Here is a 19680-nt window from a genome sequence, read left to right as displayed (position 1 = left end):
CTTAACTACTTATTTAGCATCCAGAGTTGTATTTTGATAGTTTAGATCTGTAGGCATCAACCTTGTGAAGCTTGATGCCCAAGGGTTGAATCCGGCCTCCAATCTCCTTGCACCTGTACTTTCAGATCTAAGCATAGTGGATACGCGGGCGGAGGATGAAATTCAGACAGATGCACCCTGCTACTAAAGCCGGGGCGCACAAATGCAAGCCCCGGGGCGCCCCAAGCTAGTGGGAACCTACCAGGGCAGATGCACCCTCAATAGTGCGCATCTGGCTCGCTGCGTGTCCCCATTCGCTCCCCAGGCTGCAGCTCCGGCTCCCACCGCCCTCACCTGGGCTCCCCGCGGCTACCGGGCCGATCCCCTCCCCCTCCCGGATTCCAGCCGCCGCCACCCTTCAGCGCTCTACTCATTTGCATATTTTTACCTTTGTGGCCGAAGTGCAGCCAATCAGCGAGCGCGGCGGCGAGCGCAGCTCTCCCCACACCCCCCCGCCCCCCTCAAGGAGGTGGCATTGCCGGCGCGAGACGCCGGGAGGGCGCGTGAGTTCCCAGCGCACTGCGGGCTCGAGCTGCCACCTGCCCCGCCCGGACCGCAGGCACCAGCCCTCGGGCCCTCGCCGCTCCTGCCTGCGCGCGCCCGCCCGCTGCAGCCCCCTTCTCCAGCCGCGGCCAACGGCGCTGGCGAGATGGTTTGCGGCGGCTTCACCTGCTCCAAGAACTGCCTGTGCGCCCTCAACCTGCTCTACACGGTGAGTAGCCGCCGCCTCTCCCGGGCCAGCGCCAGCGCCAGCCTTGGGGGGGCCCCGGGTGAGTGTAACGCCCCCGCTCGGAGGAGGAGGGCGAGCAGCTCCCTGCTGGTCAGGCTGCCGCCTGCGGCTGCCACAGCCTCGCCGTCTGCAGCAGGAGAGGCTGGGGCGTCGCGCCGGTTCTTCTGCCTCCCCATTAGCCCGGGCACCGCCGGAGCCAGCTTGGAGCCATAGCGAAACTGCCTCCCTCGAGGAGCCTCCAGGGATCAGCAGCTGCTCCTGCCTGTGCAGCACCTGCAGGCAGAGCGGAAAGATCGGCCAGGGAGTTAAAGCACCGGCAGCTGCTGGGGTCTCCGTGTCCTGCTTGCTCATAGTCTCCCTGAAGGGGGAAGTCAGCCTTGAATCTTCTAAGAGACAGACAGGATTGTTTGACCACGCATCAGGCTTGGATAGGGATGGTGCAGAGATCTGTGTGTTCCTAGGGTTGGGGAGAGGGAAGGAGCTGGGGTTGGCACGGGCATGTGAGCCTATCTTGTGGAGCAATAAAGTCTCCAGGGTTCAGCAGAATCAGTCTGGTTGCTAATGCGAACTAACTACAACTGTTTTAAAAACCATCCTGTCATGGTGGTGTCTTGTAAACTGGAGCAACGTGTCTTGTTTCAGATCAAAATCCACCTTCCTCTCCTTGAGACTGGTGCTTATCGTGTTTAGTTAGTAACTGCTGACCAGTGCACTTTAGGCTCTGGAAGGTGGTTCTCCCCCTCCCCCCAACTTCTACCTGACTAAATCATCTTGTCACCTGGACCTATTACCTTTAGTTTCTTATTATTATGTTATAAAACCAGGCAGACCAAGAAAGTGAGAAAAGAGCACTGCAAAGCCTGAATGTTGTTTGGTTAAAGTTGAGAATAAATGTGCTCACACCTTTTTTACTTAGAAAGATCTCCTTAGCCAGTTAAGGAACGAGGAAGGCTCCTTTTTTACATTTTTGCCATAGCACTAAGTAAGGTGCTAAAAGAGGGCTCTTTGACATGATAACATATAAAACTTCTGTGCTTGTATAGCATGTAGGCTCTGTAAAATCTTTTATCTAGGCTGCACATATGAGCAAGTTCATTCAATAGACACTTGTAGGGGGGGGAGGTATTAAAGAGCCTCCAGCTATTGTAGCAATAGGGGCTTAGAAATGCCTATAATAATTTCATAAGTCAATTTCCTTTTTTAAAATGAGTAATACTTCAAAGAGTTGTTGTGTAGGGTACTGGCGGGAGGGGGAGGTATAAATTATTTTATTTTTTACTGGATTTAAAAGTTGTATGTGCAAATGACTGACTCCCTGCAGTGCTCAAATTAAAAAAACAACCCTCTAATTTTACCTCCACCTTCCCCTAAGCAGCTATTTCCAACATATAAAAGAAAACAATTTGCAACTATATTTTTATTATAAGGCCTTTTGGTGCAGAAACAGGGAGGAGTGTAGCGAGGTGATATAACTGTTTCCTTCCACAGATCTCCTAAAAATCTAAATTTAATTGTTATAGCGTGCGTTTAATATTTTTGGTTACTTTAACAAACATTTGACAATAATGTACACAAAAGCCAGGTCAGCCTGGAAATCACTTTTGGAATCATCTCAAGTTCTGCATACTTGCACCTTTCTGGAGATAGCATCTTGTTCTCTAGAATCTCAGCTTTAATTTGACAAACAAAAGTAAGTTTCTAGCTGTTACAGATGTGAAGAAAACCTCAAATATGTAAGAGTGTAAACTGATGCAAATATGTGTTTATCAGTCCAACATTGTTAACTGTACATTCCTCATGTAAGGGGGGAAAGAGAGAATCGCAGGTCTATACAATGTACTGAGTGCCATCTCATTTTGGTGTCATGTCTGCAGTGGTGTTAGGAAGATAACTCCTACTTTCCTCCTCTTTTCCCTCCCCCTCCATCCCCCAGTCACGTAGTAGCCAAGCCCAAGGAGCCCTGCAGAACCTATGGGCAGATCAGCACCACCAAGGGAAAGCTGAGTTCAGAGAGCTATGTGATCATGGTTTAAACACCTGCACAGTCTAATGTGAGAAGGCTTCATTTTGACAACTTGCATTTTATTTTGTTTGTTTTGTGAAGAAGAGCATTGCCACCCCTATATCCCATCTGACCCCTGCTGGAAATGTAATTGTAGTTTTAAAAAAAAACAAATGGGACTTCTCTTTACATTAGTGGTGGGCAACCTGTGGCACACGGCCCATCAGAGTAATCTGCTGGCAAACCACAGCCACTGGGAGCTGCAGACAGGACTGCAAATGTAAACACACACATTTCAGGTCCATGCTCATTTTTGAGGTTTTTGCAGTTACATTTTTTAAAACGTGTTTTTCTCCTATTGCTATTCCATATGATAAAATGACTGTCCGCAAAGTACTGTCAAGTAGAAATGTGTGTGTTTGAGTATAACAAAAAATATGCTGCTAATCTTTCAGTTGGTAATTGCACTAATATTAGCTTACATAAATGAGGATTTTCTTTAAGTAGATAGTCATTAAAGAGGAACTGATTAAGTAAAACTGTTGGTAGTTAATATCTTGTTTAATAAGTTTATTGGAAGGGGAATATTTAAGTCCCAGTTAACAATAAAAAACTAAAAAGGTGGCTCTACTGTGAGGATTAATTGAACTAAAGACCTGCCGACAACCATCCCACCGAAAACCACTTGTTTTATATCATCTGAGCAGCAGCCTAAACCGTTACATTTCTGCTGCTGCAGGAACTGTAGAGACCTAACTTTGAAATTTTTAAAAAGTTTCAATATTGCAACTTCAATTTTTTTTAATTTATTGAATGTGTTTTACTTAGATTTACATATTTACTGTTGATGTGGCTTCATTTTTTTTCCAGTTAAAGGTATGTAATTTTAGCTAGTACAGAGCTGATTAAACGAACAAGGTGCAGTTACATAATCTAATCAATGGAAAATACCAAATACCTGATTAAAAAAATCTACAGTTCATATAGTGGTTTGCTGGTAATTGAGCTCACGTTTATCTACAGAGGGTATGTAAAACTGTCTTATACTTTAGTATTACCGTACTTTGAAATTATGTCATGCTTTGCATACAGCTCTATATTTCTATAACACTGCCTGTCATGCTAATGGATTATGGTAACTACAGCTGCTGTAATTACTGGATTAATACCACCTCCTTTCTCTGTTTTTCAAAAGTGTTCCCTTTTCCCATCTCCCAGTATAACCTGAAAATAAAACTTGCTCTGGATGTCACACAAGATTTTGGATGAGGACAGAAATTCTCATATTGGGGAAGACAACCCTTTGCCAGCCTGGCTGTTAGCAAAGCATTAGCCAAGTGGGAGGTGGACCTACATCATGGGAAACATCTTCCAAAGCTAGTGAATCTGTCCCTTTTTCCTTCTTCAAGGATTCCCTCTGTATAGGAGATCCTAGTGTAGCCAAGAAGAGTCACCATATCAGTTTCTTTGCCACTCCTCCCTTACCCATGGCACAGTGGGTTTTTCCCATGGTAAACAGGGGCAGGTCTGGGTATACCGATTTCTTGCTGTTTCAGTGGCTTCTTGGAGTCATGTGCAATCAGGCATAAGTTAGAGCAACCAGACTTAACTCTGTGCAGGATGGGACAAGTTCTTATGGAGTAATGGGTTAGTGCATAGTCTGTAGGAGAACAGAGCAGCAAATTTGAGTTAATATGAAAATGAATTTTGCAACCTGTGATGTAGATAAGCAGCTACTAAGTGACCACACTACTTGTTTTTAATGGTTTTTAATAAAAAGTTTGGGAGTGCAGTGCCAAGACAGTAAGGGGAAGTTTATGCAGCAACTGCTTGTATTGAGCGGCCCTACCTCATCTCTTTGATATTCGTAGATATTCTGTTTTCCCATATTTAACACCTCCGCCCAAGGCAACTTTTTGAAGGTAGCTTTATGAGGTGCACTCAGTTTTTATGTCTATACAAAATGATTATACAGAAGCTTCTAAATATTTAATACATATTCTTGTTAACCTAAACTAAATCATGTTGATCCATTGCATGGCTCTTGTCACCAGTTTCTTTGTGCTCATTTGATAGGGCATAAAATTGGCTACAGAGGGCCTAGGAATATTTCTAAGATTCATGTGACAAACTTGGAAATTTACTTGGCTTTATCATACATCAATCTATTACAAGGTTTATGTCAATTCCACTTCTTATTTAATTGTTTAACTGGTATGGAGCCAGGCAACTTCCAGTGTTTATGGTTCCGAATTAATAGCCATTTATATATAGATATAGATATAGCTCATGCAAATAGCTTAAGCAGAGCATGGTGTCTGTATTTAGCTAGAGAGGTGCCAGAACATGAGATCAGACTTTACTTTGTGGTAGAAAGGCTGCTCAAGCAGGTAAAAAGTTAATCTCCATTGGCTTCTTGTTTTTGGTTTTGTTTTTAAGTGAAATCTGTAGTAAACTGATAGTGGTAAATGCATTATGACTGTACTGCTGATGGTATAGGTTCTACTGACTCCACATACAGGTCTGGGGGAGCATGAATTGTGGCAAGAATTGTGGAGTTATTAGGACTTACCAGAAGCCTGCACTTTGGTATGGAAATTATGCAGGATTTTCAATAAATCATGGTTTTGGCTATATAGGCAACCCTGCTAGAATTGTCTTTCTCGAGGAATCTCCAAAATACTTGGATGAAACAAGAGGTGGTCAAAACAAGACCTCAGAATTTGGCTTTGGTTTAACAGATGGATGTAGGTTTGTGATGGTTTGCTTGCCTATTGCTGCTATATATTCTTCTACACTTTGTGTGGCACTGTACTTTTGATGAGAGTTTGAAGAGAAGATTTGGTTGAGTCACAAAAGGTGACTTTAGTTGTAACCAAGCAGTTGTTTGGTTAATAAACTTAAGGTCAAAATTTCAAAAGGGTTCACTAATTTTGTGTGCCTCGATATTTGGGAGTGGAGCATAAGACACACCTGGGCCAGACTTCTGCTGTACTATCCACCTGCTTTATGATGATATAAAGAGGGAGGAAACAGGTCTCCGAGAAATATCCTCGGTGTAAGGAAGTGATTGGTGTGTAGCTGCCAGCACAGCTACAGGGGGAAAATCAAGAGTAGGTGAGAGGAGGGAGGGGCATGGAGTGCACTATAGTCTGGCTCTTCTGAACCAGCATAATTTAGAGCAGCCCTTAGGCTGCCCCCTAGCAAGGCCCAGAATATAGGAGGCACAAAGGTGGCTTAAAGATGCCTTTATGCTACCCCACCCTCCCATTCCTGCTGTGGAAAAGAACCTGAGGACTGAGTCCTCAGTTGTTCTGAAAATATGGTACCAGGTGTCTCAAGTTGGCCACAGAAAACCAACAAAGATGAAAATACAGGCACCTAGGTTTTCTAACACCTTTATACTAAACATCAGAGACATTTTTGTTCCAACTCCTCTGAAAAGGAGATTATTCTTTCAGTTAAAAGCAGCAAACCCATCTTGCTCTGAACTAGAAAGTATTATACATAAGTAAGCTGGACTGTCATGCCAATGGCAGAACCGGCTTTTCTGACTTGCAGCATTCCTATCTCCTTTCACATATATTGCCTGTGTCACATCACAAAGTTGTTCAGTAACTAGGCTTTGATCACTCCTTTAGTTAAACAAGTGACCTACAGGTGAAATTTCCTGTTACCAATCCCCGTGAGTCAACCAGTCCTTTCATTATAGCTGCTTCAGTGCTCACACAAACTTTAATGGAGAGAGGTTTTCTCCAATATCATAGCTAAAGTCAGCATTACAGGTGGGCTACTATATAAATGAGATGGGAGGCTGCTCAATACCCCAAACCTCTGTGGTGCCAGTAGAGTGCCAGGTGTGCTGTGACTTGGAGGTACATGCTGTAGGTCAGAGGACCCCGAGTGTGGGATGTGCCCCCCTATGAGGGCATGGTGGGGTCTTTGGGGGGCACAGTGGGTTCAGGGCTGCCCTCATGGGGGAAGAGCACCACCCAGCCCCTCCTCACCCCGAGCTCTGCTTTGGCCCTGCCCCCAGCCACAGCCCTGGCTCAATGCAGCTCTGCACCCGTCTGGGAGCCTGACTGCAACACTACTTGTTCCACCCGGGGCTGAGGCTGGGGGCAGGGCTGGTCCAGGAGTGGAGCCACACACAACCCCGGCTGCCGGCCCCCACTGCAGCCCATTTGCGACTCCGATCCTGCCCCTGGCTGCGGCTTGGTCCCTGGCCCCGCTCCCAGCCTCAGCACCCTTACCCCAGCCACATCTCCCCTCCTCTTCCCCCCCCCCCTGCTGCCCCCAGCTCTGGGGGGTAGGGGTTGTGGACAGGGATAAGAGGGGGGCACTGGTATAGGTGCTTCAGCAGGTAGCGCTAGCCCTGGTGGATCCCAATAGCTACTCAGACACGTGGCTAAGGAAAAAGGTATTTAGCTAGGACTGTCAGGAAAAAGAGGTAGCAGACATCTTTGGTACAGAGGCTTAAGAAGTTACAGTTCAAAGTGAGCAAAAGTGGTTCTTGTTTGGGTCTTGTTTGATATTTAGAGACTTGTGCAAAGTCTATCTATACCTTTTTGAACTTTTCATTGTCTTTCTTTATGAAAATCAATACAAAACAAATTCCCAACCTCCTCCAGAAAAAGGCCTTGAGAGATACTGGGCTGTTTGCCAATGTCATTCAAAGTGTTCCTCACTTAGTTTTATTCTAAGACTAGTTCAGTAAAATGAAAAATCCAAGCCACCAGATTAATTAAACAGCATTACATCCCCATGTCGATACTGTTCAGAGTTAAAGTGGCCTTAATTTGACTTCTCTTAATTCACCTTGGAAGTGAATTCAACTAAACTGAATGAAGGCCACTTTAATTTGAATGAGTGTTCATACAGGAGTTTAATGTAGTTTTAACTAATCCATTTCAAGTTCACACCTTAATTAGTTTGGATTACTTTTCCTGTATGTCCCCCTGTAGACAAGCCCTTAGTGACATAGTGGATTTTTATATATGTCACAAATAGTATTTTGGGGCCTGTGTGATTTTTGAACTTCCATAGTGGGACTTCTGAAAATCCCAATAGGTGCCTAAATACCTTTAAAAATGGCCCTGGGTAACTACGTTGGAACTGAGGCTGGGTTGGAAATCTTTTGTTTGGGGTTGTAGAGGAGGCCCAAAGGTGTCTTCCTGTAAATTTGTTTAACTGAAAATTGAAAGCCACATTTAGTGCTCAGATTGCATTTATGTGATTAGTAAAATCAGATAGTTGTACTAGGCAAAACACTTACAGCTGCACTTAATTACAAAACTCAATTACTTTTGGCAAGGCCAGAAGTGAGCTCTCCCCCGGCCCCCTTTTTTTTTTCTTTGCAGCTTCTGTCATAGTTTGTTTAGGGCTCTGATTATTTGTAGTCTACTTCCCCCCTTCATATTCCACCCTCAGTCTAACTATCCTGGAGTCTTTTCTGGCTCCAACACTTTTCTTTGTGTTAGAGTGAAAACAGGAAAGGCTGGACCTTCCTGCTCATAAAACAGTATTTCTAATAAACTGGCTGAACCACCAATCTGCATTTTCAGAACACCATCCTTTGAAAGGAAGGAGACTGCTTACTGAGATCATTTTGAATTTGTTGTGATTATTAGAGTGGTCTGTGCTTCATAGTAAAGCTGATTTCCCAAAGGAACATTCCTCGAGGACAAGACTCCTGACTGTTTGTTTTGCTGTCTGCAGTATTTGACATGCAGCATATTTGCATTTGATCTCTGTAAATGTGTATTGTCCCAACATCAACAATTCAGAAAATGTTGAAGATTAACACTGGTGTAGTGGTGATTGGATTATATGTCTAGAAAGTAGGATATTTTTTCCAACCTGTTCACATAGCAACAGAGCCAAGTATATCCTGTTTCTTTAAATAGACCTTGCATTTCTCACAAGGTATTTGGAAATCTAATTTATTTCTCAATCTGTGGTATAAAGCTGTTAATCCTTGTTTCAGATGCATGTTCAACTCTGTTTTAATCCCCATTGTTATATTGGTGTCTCTGATATGAGACGTTGGTCTTAAACTGGGGATGGAATGTGTTGGAATATTCACAATATTGAAAGATAAATGTACACTTTAAGTTCTGAACAAGAGAACTTTCTACAGGAGCTCATTTTAAAATTGCTAATGTCACTTTTTGGACTTTTGTTTTTCAGAGATGAGTGGGGGAAAGATGTATCCTCTTTTAATGGCAGGAAACATTAGTGCTAGGAGCACTAGCAATCTAGACCATTTTTTGTTTACATACTAATTGTCTTTTTTTTTTTCCTCCCCCCCCCCCCCCCCGTAGCTGGTCAGCCTGCTGCTGATTGGAATTGCAGCATGGGGTATAGGCTTTGGCCTCATTTCTAGTTTCCGAGTAGTTGGCGTGGCAGTTGCAGTGGGGATCTTTCTGTTCCTTATTGCTTTGGTTGGATTGATCGGTGCAGTCAAACACCATCAGGTGTTACTCTTCTTTGTATCCTTTGATTGGGAATTTACAAACACAAGTTGTGGTGGTGTTGGGGGGGGCGGGGTTTGTATGTGTGTGTTTTTTGTATTAAAGTAATTTCTCGTTGTGGATCAGAACCTCATTGTGCTAGATGCTATACAAACAAAGAACAAAAATGTGTCCCAATGCTCCTTCCCAATTTGTGCCACAAAATTAGTTCTCCATAATGCTCCCCTTCCTCCACTGTAGGGTTTTTTTTTGTTGTTGTTTTTAAACCTCTTGCTTCCTTTTTATTTGTATGATGAAAATGTTACTTCTGTCAAGAGCTCATCTACATCACATCTGTAACAGTCACAGGAGACTTTTACTGCATGTTTGTCCCCTGACCTAATTACAACACAGTTCTAACTCTAGATTAAAGTAAACTCAACTGTGTTGTGGTGGAGTCAGATGACAGTCCTGGTATAACAGGTTTCCCTGAATTTATTATAGGGAAATTTAAATATTTCTCAAGCACCAATTGGATTTTTGGATCTCTATGAAGCGGGTGACGCTTATTTAATTCAGCATCCTTTCGTTTTCATTCACATCTAGTCCTTTGTCAGCCTGAATTAGAATTGAGCATGTGAGAGACTTTCTCGGGGTGCCCAGGACTGAGAGTCTCCTTGTTGCCCTCCTGCCTCACTGAGAGGAAGACTTGCCGGTGCTTAACAGGGTGTCAGCTCCCTAACACCACTAACCACAATCTCCACAGGGATCTGTTTTGCAGGTTAACAATAGGTGTATCCAAGCCCCCTGGAAACATCCCCCTGCAGCATCCAGCCCCTCTAACTGGATACCTACAGAAATTACCAGATTTGCTGTCCCCAAAGTAACAGTATACGCACACTTTGTCTACAGTTCAGGAGCAGGTCCTGGATAACATCACTGAGATATATTTATAGTAAAAACAATCTTAAGTTTATTATCAAAAGCCACAACCCAAGACAGTGAGTAAGGCTGACAAGTGGAAACAGAAATGGTTACATATAAAACAAAGTATAACACAATCCTTAGTCAAACCTTAACTTTAAAAAGCTAAAATCCTTGTCTAAAGCAGTTACCCACCTAAAGCAATCTCCCAGCATCACCAATCAACAAGACTAGGATTCCACTGTTGTTTTTGGTACTTCAGTGAAGGATAAAAAATGTGTCCTCTTGCTGCTTTGTTACACCCCCAAATCTACGTTTTTTTGTCCGTAGAGTCGGAATGACCCCTGTGGTTTATTCCCTAGTGTGCTGGTACCATGGTGCTTTCACATCTTTGTGTTGATGTTGTGTGCCAACTGACTTCCATTGTGTTGGCTTAAAATGCTTACTTACAATGCAGACAGGTGAAGCTACATCTTTGTCTGACAAAACCTGTTTGTCAGACCTACATGGGTCACAGATTCTAAAATATAATTTCAGTACATAGATACATCCTAAATATCACCCACCCATACATCTCATAATGATTAAGATGATCAGTAGGACATACGCTTTTATTAGATACTTCACTTGATCCTCTTTGGATATATACTATGAAAGCAGTGTGGTGGGTGTAGTGAGTTTGTCCGGCCTGATAGCAGTTGCTGTTACAGATCAGTGAACCCTTTGTCAGATGGCACCAAGAGGTTCTTGGGGTCACAGCATGGACTTTGTCTAATGCTATTGACAACGTGCCGTGTTGACGCTATGTAAGTAGTTTATGGTGATTCCCTCCATGGTTAAATCTTGATAATAGTATTTAGCTTTCATTCTGAGGTTGGCGAGGGCGGGTAAAGATTCATCAACTCCAACTTTATTTTTCATTAGTGGACTGCACCCAAAAATCAAAGAATGACTTTTAATTTTGCTAATACAGTAGTTCAGTTTCCAGAAGGATACAAATCTGTCAATGAACGTCAGAAAACTAATTACAAACTTTCAAAATTTGCCTCTTCAATATTTAAAAATAAGGGTTTTTCCTTTCAGAATGATGCATTTTAAAAAACAGATTTAAGAAAACAAGAGATGTTAAGATCCTGTATTGTAATAGTATCTCTCCTGTGTAAGTGTTTTTTGTGCAGGTTCAGGTTACTTTCTGTAATAAGGTGAGACTCTGAGTCATGGAAGGAAAAAGAATGTTTGAACAAAGGGTGCTGCCTACCCACTAAGACTGCCTGGAAAACTAACTGCTTTGTGCACAGGAAATCTGTCATTTAAACCCTTACTAACTTTGAGTCTGGGATTAGCAATGGGAGTATGGAACTTTCCACTTCTAGGTCAGCTGTCTGATGAGAATTATTGCAAACAGTCCTCTTCATCACAAAAAATATTGCTGATCTAAATTTGCAACCTTGTAACAAGGTCAGCAGATAAATGTTCTCTGGGGCAGGGACTCTTTTTCTTTGTTTTGTCTGTAAAACACTTAGCATGGTTGGGTCCTGATCCATTAGTCAGGTTCCTGGGTGTTGCTATAATACAAATAGATTAAATAGGCATTAAAAGGCAAGTAGACGTGCCCTGTTTTGGCTAGATATTTTTCCATTCTGTCCAATGTATTGCAGCAGAGTTATGGCTTGCTATTTTCTCTCCAAACATACCTTTTTGTCAATTCTGAATATTTTTTCTTTAGACAACCTCTAGGAGCCTCTCCTGTAGTACACAGAAGGCCATAGGTTATACCAGGGTGGATTTGATTACATCAATTTAATTTAAATCATGATTTAAATCACTAGTCAGGAAGACTCAATTTAATCATGGTTTTCTGCATAAAAGTGCATTCTTGTTGGTTGTTATAACCTTAATACATATTCTTCATAACTCAGAGATAGATGTAAGTTTCATTTTTAGAAGGTACACACTATACATTTTTAAAGTGATTTATTTTGAAAACTTCTCTCCATTAGTTTTACAGCTATACCAGAAAATGAATGATTGTTTGGTTATTTCATTTACCAAAGGTAATTGAAGCAGATATTTCTGAAGTCATTGGGAGGTGAACTATCTCCAATTCAACAGGTTAATCATTAATATTTGGAGGATTTTCTTGCCATGCTGTATTAGGAGGTGAACGTCACCAGACAGATATTTAAATTGTTTTATTTAACTAAAACAACAACATTAAGTATTCTGGATTTTTTTTCTTCAACAGCAAACATATAATATTTTAACAAAACAAGCATATGTCCCTCGCTTCTCACATTTATCTCCAGACTTCTTCTTGTCCAGATCTATTCTGCCGACAACCGTCTTCTATTCATTGAACTTTTTGAAACTTCTTACTTTTAGAGAGAGGTAAGGGATTGACTCTGTGTACACAAATTTTGCAGAGGGACAATAGAGTTGAGGTCTGTTATTTCTCACCTCTTTTATTTTATTATTTATTTTTATTTTATTTATTTGAAAACATTTTTACTGTTAACAAGCATGTTACCTGAGGGGAGACACATCCACAGTTTGAGAACCACAAAACTAAGCATCTCTGACGGTATCTTCTTGACTGTGCAATGGGTAGATAGAAAGATTAACCTAAATAATCTATACAGAAGCCCGTGGAACCCCATAAGATTGGGTCCCTAATCCATGATCTATTGGAACTCATTTACAAGATTTTTTCTTAAACATTACATGAATATATTGTCTCGTACTATAGAATTAGAATTTATAATCCCTATTCCATGGGATCTTTAAAATCATGTGACCTTATAGAAAACAAATACAAAGCATTGCAATTTTTTTCTTTTAAACTTATATCATAAAGCATTGTCTGGTTGAGCTCTTACTTATTACTTATACATTCCAAAAGATGGCCAAGCCCTCCCATTTAGATGCTCAATAGTTTTATATTCTTAAGCACCATTTATGTACATACACTGCTACCTCGGTATAACGCCACCCAATATAACACAAATTTGGATATAATGCGATAAAGCAGTGCTCCGGGGGGGGCAGGGGGGGGCACTCCGATGGATCAAAGCAAGTTCAATATAACACGGTTTCACCTACAACGCAGTAAGATTTTTGGGCTCCCGAGGACAGCGTTATATCAAGGCAGAGGTGTACTTGACTCTGCATGTAACTGTTAAGCACATGCTTTGCTTACCTAAAATTCCTTTGAAAATTTAACCTTAACTGTTCTTCAGTACATGATTATTCTCTTGCTAGTGTTCATTGTCCAGTTTTCAGTCTCCTGTGCTTGTTTGGCATTGAACAAAGATCAGCAGGTAAGAAATTTCTTCTGAATTTTCAGTTGAACAAAAATGTTGTGTTGTAGATAGTTTTGAGCTATGTACTGCTGCCTAGACAACTTTGATCAAACTGTAGTATGCATAGTATAGTATATTGATTGTATATATCTATAAAGGATGATGGGGACCTTCTTCACATGCTTTATTAAGCTAAGGACTGCTGCAAAATCAGTGCTCAGTGTCAGGTTCCTAGGAGGAAGCTTATGCAGTTTATATTATGACTCTAGTACTTTTAGACTTTCCTGGTTATATTTCTGTTCTCAAGTATGTCAGTTATGTGATGTGAAGTTCAGCAACTTGAAGCAAGCTGAACTAATATGCACTAATCTAAATTGAAGATAACAGCAAAGGAGACTAACACTGAATTACTTTGTATATAAAAAACATTTCTATATAATAAGATGAATATTCCAAAAACTATGGCTATTATAGGTATATTCAGTCCAATCCGTTACACCTTAAATCAAATAGGGTTTACATGCTTATCTCCTTCCTCTATCCACAAAAGTCAGATAATTGACCCCCTGCTTAGTGACTGTCTAGTAGTACACTGGCATATGGAACCAGCCCCGTCCCCTGGGCACGCAGTCTGCCTCTAAGAGCCAGTCTCTTTTTTTTTTTTTTTTTTTTTAAGTTTATACCCTGCTTGAACTGCTAGACTTCACAGATCTGTGCCATTTATTAAAGGTTACTTCCTTTATTCAACTTCATTTCTATAGCCCAGCTTTGTAACCTAGTGAGGTTTACACAGTGGATAAGATGTTATCAAGCATAGTTTGTGCAGGAGCTACTGATGACAGTGATCACACCTCTCAATGTGGGGAAAAAAACCAGGGACAGCTGTCATGGGATAAAGGGGGGTATGTGGCAGGGCTTTGATTGATGGCTGCGTGTGAGGTGAAAGTGGGAAAGTTGCTCCCTTTGTTCTCTTCCTCACCTTTGCACCCACCCTTTCTGAAAGCTTTTCATCTTGAATTCATTGATTTTGAAGGCCAGAAGGGACCACTGTGATCCTCTAGTTTGACCTCCTGTATAGCACAGGCCATAAACTTCCCCAAAATAATTCCTAGAGCATCTCTTTTTTAGAAAAATATCCAGTTGTGATTTAAAAATTGTCAGTGATGGAGAATCCACCGCAACCCTTGGTAAATTGTTCCAAAGATTAATTACTCACACTGTTAAAAATGTACCTTATTTCTAGTCTGAATTTGTGTAGCTTCAACTTCCAGCTGTTGGATTATGTTTATACCTTTGTCTGCTAGATTGAAGAGACCATTATTAAATATTTGTTCTCCATGTAGGTACTTATAGACTGAATTGACACCCCTTAGCCTTCTCTTTGTTAAGCTAAATAGATAGACTCAAGAAGCTCAATCACTATAAGGCGTGTTTTCTAATCCTTTAATCATTCTCGTGGCTATTCTCTGAACCCTGTCTAATTTATCAACATCCTTCTTGAATTGTGGGCACCAGAACTGGACACAGTATTCCAGCAGCAGTCACACCAGTGCCAAATATAGAGGTAAAGTAACCTATTTGAGGTTTCCCCCATTTATGCATCCCAAGATCATATTAGCACTCTTGGCCACAGCATCACACTGAGAGCTCATGTTCAGCTTCTCTACCACAACCCCCAAATCTCTTTCAGAGTCACGGTTTCCCAAGATAGTCCCCCATCCTGTAAGTATGGCCTACGTTGTTTGTTCCCAGATATATACATTTACATTTAGCCATATTAAAATGGATATTTTTTGCTTGTGCCCAGTTAGCCAAGTGATCTAGATCACTCTGAATCAGTAATCTATCCTTGTCCTTATTTACCGCTGCCCCAATTTTAGTGTCATCTGAAAACTTTATCAGTGATGATTTTTGTGTTCCAGGTCATTGATAAAACTGTTAAGTAGTGTAGGGTCAAGAACGGATCCATGCAGGACACCACTGGAAACAAACCCACTTGATGACAATTCCCTTTTCACAGTTATATTTTGAGACCTCTGTTAGCATCTATGAAATTGATTAAAAACAGGCTATGTTAATCAAAATGTCATGTCTAAGTATATTACATCAACACTATCACCTTTATCCAAATTTGTAATATCAAAAACAGATATCAGGTTAGTTTGATAGGATCTATTTGCCAGAAACCCATGTTGATTAGCATTAATTTTATTATTTTCCTTTAGTTCTTTATTAATAGAGTCCTGTATCAGCCGCTCCATTATCTTGCCTGGGATTGATGCAAGGCTGACATACCTTTAATTACCTTGGTCATGCTGTTTAGCCTCCTTTAAAATTGGGAAAACATTAGCTTTCTTCCAGTTTTCTGGAACTTCCCTGGGGCTAACTCAGTGCTACTGAGCAGCTTGCTGCTGTAATTACTACAGCTTCTGGCTAACTTCCTGCTGTGGAGGAACAAGAGTATCCGTGCTAGGTCCTAGCTCCAGCAAACTTGCCCATTACATTTACTATGTTTTACTCTACGTTGGATTTTATGGAATATCTTCAGTTAGTGCCTCTTAACCTTTAGCATTAGTATCTGACACAATTCAATCACCCGTCAGCAGCAGCAGGGCGTGAATAAGGGCATGGTAACTAGATGATCAGCCACGCACAGTGTTGGTCACAGTAAAACCAATGTTTCACTAAAATCTGGTTAATGAGAGATCTGAACATAAGAATGGCCATATTGGGTCAGACCAACCAGATCCAGCCCAGTATCCTGTCTTCTGACGGTGGACAATACCAGGTGCCCCAGAGGGAATGAACAGAACAGGTGATCCATCCCCTGTCACCCATTCCCAGCTTCTGGCAAACAGAGGCTAGGGACACCATCCCTGCCTATGCTGGCTAATAGCCATTGATGAACCTATCCTCCATGAATTTATCTAGTTCTTTTTTGAACCCTGTTATAATCTTGGCCTTCACAACATCCTCTGGCAAGACATTCCACAGGTTGACTACGCGTTGTGTGGAAAAAATATTTCCTTTTGTTTGTTTTAAACCTGCTCCTATTAAAATTCACCTTGCCACTTGGCTGGTGATACAACTGTAGATCTGAAAAAGAGTGGCGATAATCCATTAGGACTGTGAACCTTATATACTGGATATTTTTCTTGCTTTAGGTATTTGGGCTATTTGTACATTATATTCATGATATTTGCTTGTTTTAGACTGTAAATATATCAGGGTGGGGCTGTGTCTGTGGGTATCGTGTACTATGTGGACACCAATGAAATACAAAAAACAAGGGTAGCATTTATTAAATGATGTATGTGTTAACTTGTCTTGTAGCACCAACTTCTAGAGGTTGGATGGAACAACACAAAGAGTGCTAGAGAAGATATTGAGAGGAATCTAAACTGTTGTGGTTTCAGAAACTTCAATTCAAGTGAAACCTGCTCTGCTGTAAGTGGATTACTGAGTTACAACTTGTTACTTTCACTCATTCTTTTCTAGAGAAGTGTGCAACCATATTGCCATTGCTTGGCAGCTTAAGTATATCACATTTACAGGAATACTGTATAGTTTGAAAAATCATTATCGAATACACAAGACAGAAATTTGTATCAATTCATTTTATGGTACTTACCTCTTTCGTACTCAAGCACTTTGAGATCTTCTGATTAAAAAGCATGACATAGGAGTCAAGTATTATTTACAGTCCAATTTATTAAAAATGCCAGTCTTGGACAAAACTAAGCCATCTAAAGACTAGGTGCCTCTGGCTAGCTTCCCATGTTTATCAAAAATGTAGCACAATCTAAAAGCTGTAATTTCTTCTGTTACAGGCTTGTGTTAAAGTTAACCAGTGTGGAACATGTGAATCTATAATAGAAGAATATTCAGGAATGGTACTGAGATTTGTAGGTGGCATAGGACTCTTCTTCAGTTTCACTGAGGTGAGTGCACTTTAGCATAATTGTTTCCAAAAAAAAAAAGTCTGGTGTATTAGGAATTTACTACAGAAATTTCTAACACTATTATTCAACATCCATTTAACTTTTCTGACTAGCAACTCAAGCAGAGTGGATAGCGAACAGACACTGTCAAGAGGCAGGTTTGTAGATACTCAGCACTGGTCTCTAATCTTTAGTACGTATGGTAGCCATATCTTTCAGGTTACATTGTTAATACTGTAGGTAAATGAATAAGCAATAATTGTAGATATTGGTGTGGTCATAGGGAAGTATGTGCCTACACCACACACGTTGTATATGGAGGGTTTTTTTCCTTGTTGCTAGAATGAATCCTCCCACTAGTAACGAAGGGACTTGTGGGGTTTTCTTGTGATTTAAGTGCCAGTGCAAGCATGTCCTGAACTTACATAAAATTTACACGTGCATCACAACACTTGAGGAAAATATTCTGTTCTTTAAACCAGATGCCTGGGGCCGGGGGGGGGGGGGGAAGATAAAAGCACTGCTAAGTGTCTGTCTTCTTCTTTTGCAGATTTTGGGAGTTTGGCTGACTTATAGATACAGGAACCAAAAAGATTCTCGTGCAAACCCTAGTGCATTTCTTTGATTGGAAAATTTCTCAAGGACTGAATCTTTTTTCCAGTTAAAATATGAATTCTCTAGCAATTGGCACTTCTGCATGCTGAGGATCTGAAAGAAAATGATTTTCCTACATGAAGATATTTGTGCTTGTTATCTTTAGTTTCCCATCTTCACCTCTGTGTTCTCTATCTGGAAATAGATATATCTATTCTGTAGCTGAACAGTTCTGAGATGGTTAAATTAACTGTTAGATCACAACAATTCCTGAAGTCTACTGTTTCAAGTTAGTTTTATTGCCTTTCTTAGTGAGTGTGTGTTTGTTTGTTCCCAACCAAACCACAAAAAAATACAACCAACATATATTCTGACATTACCACTTTCTTGTGTGGTTTTTGTTGGTTTTGTTTTTTTAAAACAAAAAACCACATACAGATACTTTTTTTCATTAAAACGATGCATGTTGAATGCCGGTAGGGTGAAATACAGTAAATTTGTTTTTTCTATTGAATCACTGTTTCCCATTCTGCTGTGTGGGTTTAAATAATATAGAGAACATCTGAAATATTTAAACTTATCAACCCTTTATTTCGTTTCTTTTCTTTAGATAAATTCAAGATACCATTTTAGATCATGGATATAAACATATGTTAAATGACTTCTATAGGCTTTAGTTTTGACATCTTTAGAATTGCATTTAAAGAGAATAAAAATATTTTTTCATATTTGTATCTAAGCAATTGAGAATAATAATGAATGAGGAAAACCATGAAAATTAACCTATTGATATTAATTTTAAAAGTACTTAAAAAAGAAACTTTCTTGATAGATGAATGAACCTGGTACTAAGACAATATCAGAACTGTTATTGATCCATTTTGTTAGTGTAACAAATTTTGATTTGATATCCAAAGATTTCTTGTAAAACTATTTTTAACAAGTTTAAATTCACTGTTGTAATAACTTATAAAAGTGTGATACTGACATTCTTTGTCAAACCTGACCCACCTTCATCCTTCAGTATCTATATAAAATACTTGATTTGAAATGTAATTGTAAAAATATCATTGTGTCATTTTTGGTAGTTTAAAAATAATAAAAAAAAAAAGTGCTTGTACAGGAATGCTCTCTAAAACTTCAGAAGAAATCACTGGCCTTGACCAAGTTGTTCATATGCTAAAATAGATACACTGTCTGACACCATGCACTAAATGATCAGAAGACCTAATCTTTGAAGTGCATGATGTGTTTTTAGCATGCAGTCTTTTCTCTGAATTATGATTAAATGTTATGTCTTCAGTGAAGGATTTCAATAGAGCTGCCCCTCTTGGCTGAAATTCCTCCTCTTCTCCTTGTATGACACTAAACATGAAAAACTAGGAAGATGCACAAAATGAATATTTAGGAGAGCAGCTACAAAAGAGCACAGGCAGCACAGGTTGGAGAGTGAGGAAACAAGTATAATGTAGGTTGGGGTGGGATTTTTGAAGGGCCTTCACCGAATAGGAGATAACTGAACTTAGTGTAGTAAGCAGGTGCTCAGGTACAGAGGTGATAAGATCCATATAGGCATCTGTATGCTCAGTTTTTTCTAAACTGAGATTGCATAAGGATATCTAGGTGGAGATTTGAGATGGCACAGAAGGGAGAAGCATTAAGAACTTCATGTACAGAGCTGCAGAGAAGAAGTTATTTG

The 19680-nt window shown here is 40.5% G+C and overlaps 1 protein-coding gene across 1 annotated transcript; it reads left to right on the top strand.

Annotated features, from left to right (window-relative positions):
• The first annotated feature begins 538 nt into the window (after window positions 1–538).
• On the top strand, window positions 539–19037 carry TSPAN13 (tetraspanin 13). Its single transcript, XM_045008302.1, has 6 exons — window positions 539–751; window positions 9095–9262; window positions 13384–13464; window positions 16780–16893; window positions 17277–17387; window positions 17938–19037. Exons 1-6 carry the CDS (start codon window positions 689–691, stop codon window positions 18010–18012), a joined length of 612 nt encoding a protein of 203 aa, XP_044864237.1. The 5' UTR covers window positions 539–688; the 3' UTR covers window positions 18013–19037.
• The last annotated feature ends 643 nt before the right edge of the window (window positions 19038–19680 follow it).

The sequence above is a fragment of the Mauremys mutica genome, chromosome 2 (assembly GCF_020497125.1).
Source record: "Mauremys mutica isolate MM-2020 ecotype Southern chromosome 2, ASM2049712v1, whole genome shotgun sequence".
NCBI classification, from domain to species: domain Eukaryota; kingdom Metazoa; phylum Chordata; order Testudines; family Geoemydidae; genus Mauremys; species Mauremys mutica.
Note: the sequence above shows the minus strand (reverse complement) of the source record. Positions and strands in the feature narration are given on the sequence as shown.